We start from the raw sequence: 6,743 nt of genomic DNA on the forward strand, positions 1-6,743 counted from the left end.
TGCCGGGCTTTTGATTCAGGGAGAGACAAGCTCACAGGATAATGAACAGGATGTTCAGCGGGTGGGACGCGGGAGACCCCGGAGAGGGCGGCCAGGGAGGGTGTCGCCGCGGGGGCCACACAGCCTGGGTGCTGGGGGGGAGGAGACAGGCTCGGATTATTCTTTTCTTGTGGTGTCTCTTAGGCGAGGTGCATCTGCCGTCATTGCAAGCTCAGTGGCTTTTTACATATCTGTAGCCCTGTGTCGTCACCACTCTGGACCCCCAGAAGCCCCCATGTGCCCCTCCCTGGCTATACCTGCCAAGAAAACCTCCATCCTGCCTTTTACAGGGTGGTTAACAAACCTCAAAGGCAGCACTTTCTCATCCAGGCAATTTACAAATGATTCCACTTAATCTTTGTCACCTTCCTAGGAGATGAGCCTGTGATTACAACATCCACTCTGCAGGGGGGGAAACTGAGGCACAGGGGGGGTTAAGTCAGTGGCCTGAAGTTAAGCGGCAGACACACAGCCACACCAGGAAATGAACTGAGAGTTGGCACATCTCACCACCGGGACATGTGTGAGCACGGTATACAGGTGGTGCTCAATAAATGTAGCTCCGATCGAGTCTGGTGTCCCTGCCTGGGCCAAACTCCCCCTAAACACATGGCCTCCTTTCCTGTCCCCCATCCTCTGTCCCCAGGCTTGAACCAGGGCTGTGTATACAGCAGTCACTTACTAAGTGCTCTAGGGTAACTTCAAGGCAGAGTGGAGAGGACTGGTCAGTGGGCTCCTGACCAACTGGGGACAGGGGTGGGCCGAGGCTGGGGTGGAGGCCGCTTGGCTCCATCCCGAGAACTCGCGCGGAGGCCGTTGCTTCTTGCGACAGCACAGGCCGCGGCCGTTGCAGCAGGAGCATCTGGGGGTGCTGGGGCGAGGATCTGGGAGCACAGGGCCTGGGGAGGGCTGGGCTCTGGGGTCCCCATCCGTTCCGGCGGCTCCACGGCGCCAGCTACAGCCTGGACACCACAGTCCCACCTCCCGGCCAGAGAAGGAATTTGTCCCCAGACTCACTTGGGGAGGGGGTTTGGCGAAGCTTGGCAAGGGGGACACAGGGAGGGGCTGGAGACCCACCGGGGCAATGGGGGGGAGTGAGCTCCCCGTCATGGGCAGCAACCACAGAGAGGTTGGAGTCCCAGTTTCGGGCAGGGGGCCCGGAGTCACCCTCAAATTGCTCTCAGCTGACCACCCAGGGGGCCCTGGGTTCAAATCCCAGCTCTCCCACTCTTCGCTCGGTGGGCAACACATACGAGGTTCACTCTGTGCCTCGGTTTCCCCCAGCAGTCTCTGGCCAACTCTGCAAAGGGTTAGGGTAGTGCTGGGTACACTGTGAACGTGTTCCCCAGCCTGGGTAAACAGGCACGTGGGATGGCCAGATTTAGCAGGAATGCAGGATGCCCAGTTGAAGTTGAATGTCAGATAACAAATTATTTTTCACTGCGAGTGTATCCCAGGGACGATTTGGGACATACTTAGGCTTTGCCAATGGGTTTTCTGAAATTCAAACGTAACTGGCCTTCTGTTTCCTCCGGAGACCCTGCTCCTCACGTTTCTCCCCTGTGGCCTCGGGGGCGGGGAGAGGAAGTGGGGACGCCTGGCTGCCGGGGGCAACCGCAACGGCCTCCCCACACTGGGGTATAAGAGGGGCCGGGCGGGCAGGGGGCACAGAGACCTGGAGCCCCTGCCGACCATGACCCAGAACCACCGCACGCCCAGCCCCGCCTTCACCCCCGTCCTGCTGGCCATGCTGCTGGGCGGTGAGTGGGGCCTGTGTCCACCTGTCCATCTGTCTGGGTCCTGGGGGAGTTCCCCCCACACGGTGCAACCTCATGGCACAGGCAAGGAGACTGAGGCAGGAGCAGGGCAGCAGTCGAGTCACTGCTTGGGACTAATCTCTGCAGGGAGTGGGGGGCAGGATGAGAGAAAGGGGGCAAAACCCAGCCCACCCATCTGTCCCTGGTGCTCACGCCCCATGTCCCCACCACTGGTGCTCTTGTGTGTCCCCCTTATCCTTGTGGGGAGGTGACAGGTGGTACAAGGAGTCTTGGTATCTAGAGGAAGAGACTGAGGTTCCTAGTGGCAAGAGCTGGGATCCTGGTGGGGGTAACATGAGCAGACCCTGTCTCCTCTCTGTGCCTCAGTTTCCTCACCTGGGTGGTGGGAGTGGGGTTCAAGGGGCAAGTGCTCACCACCTGCCCCATCCTGTGGATCCTCAGGCCCCGTGCTGGCCTCGGAGATTGTAGGGGGCCGGCCAGCCCGGCCGCACGCGTGGCCTTTCATGGTGTCCCTGCAGCAGCGGGGCGGCCACTTCTGCGGAGCCACCCTGATCACCCCACGCTTCGTCATGTCGGCAGCGCACTGTGTGGATGGCCAGTGAGTGACCCCATGTCCAGGGCAGGGCCCAGGGCTACCCTGAGGGGCCATCCTGGGCCTGCAGCCCCCCTGCAGCCCCCCCATCCGTGCCCCCTCCCTGCTCCCCATGGGCCCGGGGTGGGGGGCAGCTGGTGACGGGGTGCAGGGCTGGGTCCAGGGCACCCTGGCTGGGCCTCCCCAAATCACCGCCTGCCCTCACCCTGGCTTGCTGCAGAAACTTTCGGAGGGTGCAGGTGGTGCTGGGGGCGCATGACCTGCGGCAGCGGGAGCCCACCTGGCAGACGTTCTCAGTCCAGCGGATCTTTGAAAATGGCTTCGACCCCATCAACCTGCAGAACGACATTGTCATCCTCCAGGTGCCAGGCCGGTGGGGAACGGGGGGGCTGGGGGCACCCTGGGGCCAGATCGTGGGGTCCCGAAGGCCACCTGTGGCCAGCCCGGCCTCTGACCCGGCAGGACACCCCCGTCTGCCTCAGTCTCACCTCTGTAACGTGGGCTGGGGCTGATACAGCAGCTCTGAGCAGTTGTCGATCAACAAACAGAGGTCACCGTTATTATTGATAATAATAACAATTTCATCCACTGACAGGCCAGGACAGACCCTGTCAATGAGAAATGGGGCAAGGTCCCCCCAGCTTGCAAAGTGGGAAAATTCTAGAATGAGAGTTTTGTTGATAATCACAATAATTGTGATTATCAATCACAATTGCATAATAAGCAATAATTTGCTTTATTATGCACCTACTGTTTACTGAGCTCAGACCATGTCCCAGGACGTCCCCAGCTGTGCCCCCAGCCAGTATGGTTGCTCCCACTTTATAGAAGGGGAAACTGAGGCTCAGGGTGGGTGCCCTGCTCCAGGAGCTCCCCAGACCCTTCTGGATAGAGTCTCCGAGGGGGACACTGAGGCCCGGGGCAGGGAGGGTCTCCAGCCGCTGCTCTCTGCAATCCCTGGTGCTCTGTCCCGCCTGCCGCAGCTCAACGGGACAGCCACCATCAACGCCAACGTGCAGGTGGCCCGGCTGCCCGCCCAGGGCCAGAGTGTGGGTGACGGGACACGCTGCCTGGCCATGGGCTGGGGCCGCCTGGGCACAAACAACCCCCCGCCCAGCGTCCTGCAGGAGCTCAACGTGACGGTGGTGACCTCCCTCTGCCGTCGCTCCAACCTGTGCACGCTCGTGCGGCGCCGGCGGGCAGGCATCTGCTTCGTACGTAGCCCCCTCCCCACACCCCTGGCCAGGCTGCAGCAACAGGGACTGCGAGCCAGACACCAGAAGGGACCTCCATGCACCCTGACGGGTGGCGGGTGGGCAGGAGGCCTTGCAGCCCAGCCTCCTGACCGCGTCTGCCTCCACAGGGGGACTCCGGGGGTCCGCTGATCTGCAACGGGCTGATCCACGGCATTGACTCCTTCATCCGCGGCAGCTGTGCCTCGGGCTTCTACCCAGATGCCTTTGCTCCCGTGGCGCAGTTCGCAAACTGGATCAACTCCATCATCCGCAGCCACGACGTCCAGCCGCCTTCCCGCCCCGGGGACCCAGGGAGCAGGGCCCGCTAGGAGGGGCTGCCCCACTGTCCCACCCCACCTGCCCACGGTGGCATCATCCACTGACTGCACAATAAAAGTCCTCCGTTTTGTAGAGCATGTCCGGGAGTTGGTTGGCTGTGTGCCTGGTGGTTGAAAGCCGTCAGGTGGGCATCTCGGGCATCTGTAAGGTACGCTGTCACCAGGTGGCAGCTCCAGAAGTGCTCTCCACAAATGCACGCCAGGTGCCCTTTCTGTTTTCCTTCCTACACAAGCCACCTTTGCACGATTAAGTCAGTGTCACAGATGCTGACCACCTGTCGCAGGTGTTTACTGGAGCACTTCATGGTGCAACTGTGTGCTCAGCCAGCCCTCTCCTCCCTCGAGGCAGGTCCTGGCAGGATCCACACATTACAGGGGAGGGAACGGAGCTACAGAGGGTGGACAGCCCGGGTCAGGCGCCAGGGTTTGGGGATCTGAGTCCCAGCTCGGTTTCCCCTCGGGGAGGCCTGAGATGCTAGCTGGGAAAAGTCCTCTCCTCCCCGAACGGGGAGCTTCCCACGGCTGCCAGTCCCCTCCCTGAGCCCAGGAAGGCCCCTCTCCGGGCCATGGGTGGGGACTGTGGCAGGCAGCCTCTGTCATCCGGAGGCTCACAGCCAGATGGGAGAAGAACCGATCACCCACACAAGCAAACAAACGAGGAAGGAGAGGCCCACCGCGAAGGGTCCTCCTCGGAGCTTGGGGTCAACAACCTGCCCCCTCCCCTCCAGCCCTGCTCCCTGCCCCGCGTCCCAGGCCAGGGCCCTTGCCCACGCATTTGTCCCTTTGTCACATCTCTGCCCAGAGACGCGGCCGCAGCCCCACAACTGATTGCCTTTTACACTGAATAATACACCCCAGAGGTCTTTCCATGTCAACACAACAATCTGGGGAAGTTCAGGGTGATTTACTAAATTGCTGAATTCTCACGGGGCCCCTGGGTTGTATCCAATTTTTGTTGCAACCTCGAGCATCCTTATTGACACATAATCTGGACTCCACCTCCCAAAATGCTTTTGTTCAGCGTTTCTGACTTGAATAAGGCAACATGTTGGGCTCGCACACTCTCATTTCTCGATTATCTTCTGCATGTGTGACACAGTCCACCGTGAAGAGAAAAGAAGCAGAGAGAAAATGTTACGTGGCTGTTCCCAGCGGGGATCCCTGAAGCTCTTCCTCCGAGATCCCTTGCGGTCCCAGCACCTCTGTCCCCATCGGTTCGGGAGACCTTGACCCAGCTCCCCAACTTACCAAGGGCCGTGCCAGCCAGAGGCAGCCCTGGGATTTGGGCTGGAGCGCTGGGGGCTGAGGCCTTCGCTTTGGGGAGGGGTCGCTGAGCCTCTAGGGTGAGTCTGGGGCCACAAGAGGGGAGGCTGTTGAGGAGAGAAGCCATCGAGGAGGAAAGAAGTGTGACATTGTTCAGGCACCCAGGTCAAGCCACACCTGAAGGAGGTAATTTTCCACTGATATTCCCTTGTTGAAGGCCCCGTCCAGTTTGACTGGGTCTTTCTGTCGTGTGCCTCCGGAAGTCTCTCCAGCCACGTCTCCACACCACCTTTCTGGCATTCCACCTGTCGGGGTGTCAGCGCTTGGAGGCCGCAGGGATGGGGACGAGGTGCTGGGTGACATTCCCCACCCCCATCCGACCTCCCGTCCAAGTTGGAGAAGGAAGAGAAAGAAGGGAGGAGCACAAATATGAGGAAATGGGTTATTTACAAATGGGGACGGTCTCCAGCTGTTGTGAAATTTCGGAGCTGGAAGGATATTCTGGGGTGGGTGGGGAGACTGGGGTGGGGGGCTAGGAGGTGGCTCCAGCTCCCCACACACGGGGGCCAGCCCTGGACCAGGCTCAGAGGGGCCGGAGGGACCCCCAGAGGTCTACCCAGGTGCAAAGTCTCCCAGGAAATAGCACTGACCCCCACCCCACCCCGCCAGGGCAAAGGCGGGGCCAGTGGGTTCCCCTCCCCGGCGGGGCGGGGTCGCTGGCAGATGGGCCCCGGGGTGCCGCCCGCCCCCTCCACCCTCATAAAAGCCCCTTCGGGCCAGGCCCGGGGCAGTCCCGAGGCCATCGCGGCACCATGGCGCACGGCTGGGTGCGCGCGGCCCTTCTGGTTCTCCTGGTAGCAGCTGTGTGTGGTGAGTGGACACGGGGGGTGGAGGGGGCGCCCGAGGGCCCGGCGCCCGCCCCGGGGTCCGGCCCTCCCCGCGGTCCTCAGCCCGCCCGCCTCCCCGCAGCGGCGCAGCCCCGCGGCCGGATCCTCGGGGGCAGGGAGGCCGAGTCGCACGCGTGGCCCTACATGGCATCGGTGCAGGTGGACGGCCAGCACGTGTGCGGCGGCTTCCTGGTGGCGGCGCAGTGGGTGCTGAGCGCCGCGCACTGCTTGGAGGACGCGTGAGTGGCCCGGGGGCGGAGGGGTGCCGGGGGGCGCGGGCGCGACGGGGAGGGGGCGCGCCTGACCCTGCCGCGCCCGCCCACAGCGCCGGCGGGAAGGTGCAGGTGCTCCTGGGCGCGCACTCGCTGTCGCAGCCCGAGCCCTCCAAGCGCCTGTACGACGTGAGCCGCGCCGTGCCGCACCCGGACAGCCGGCCCGACACCATCGACCACGACCTGCTCCTGCTGCAGGTCAGTGGCGTCGGGTCCAGCCGCGTCCCTCCGGCGGCAGCCCCCACCCCCGCCCTGACTCCCGCCCCCCGCCCCGCAGCTCTCCGAGGAGGCCGCGTTGGGCCCCGCCGTGCGCACCCTGCCCTGGCATCGGCACGACCG

At 62.8% G+C, this 6,743-nt stretch overlaps 2 protein-coding genes across 2 annotated transcripts; both read left to right on the forward strand.

The window, feature by feature from the left end:
* The first annotated feature begins 1,698 nt into the window (after window positions 1-1,698).
* Window positions 1,699-4,060, forward strand: ELANE (elastase, neutrophil expressed). Its single transcript, XM_037824098.1, has 5 exons — window positions 1,699-1,799; window positions 2,259-2,415; window positions 2,630-2,771; window positions 3,393-3,623; window positions 3,773-4,060. Exons 1-5 carry the CDS (start codon window positions 1,733-1,735, stop codon window positions 3,971-3,973), a joined length of 798 nt encoding a protein of 265 aa, XP_037680026.1. The 5' UTR covers window positions 1,699-1,732; the 3' UTR covers window positions 3,974-4,060.
* Window positions 4,061-5,957: 1,897 nt separating this feature from the next.
* CFD (complement factor D) lies at window positions 5,958-6,741 on the forward strand (the record flags this gene model as incomplete). The annotated part of the gene is made up of 4 exons (XM_037823795.1): window positions 5,958-6,115; window positions 6,215-6,371; window positions 6,458-6,602; window positions 6,682-6,741. Coding segments are annotated over exons 1-4 (420 nt in total), but the record flags the coding sequence as incomplete, so codon positions are not given.
* Between the last annotated feature and the right edge of the window lie 2 nt (window positions 6,742-6,743).

The sequence above is a fragment of the Choloepus didactylus genome, assembly GCF_015220235.1.
Source record: "Choloepus didactylus isolate mChoDid1 chromosome 25 unlocalized genomic scaffold, mChoDid1.pri SUPER_25_unloc1, whole genome shotgun sequence".
NCBI classification, from domain to species: Eukaryota; Metazoa; Chordata; class Mammalia; order Pilosa; family Megalonychidae; genus Choloepus; species Choloepus didactylus.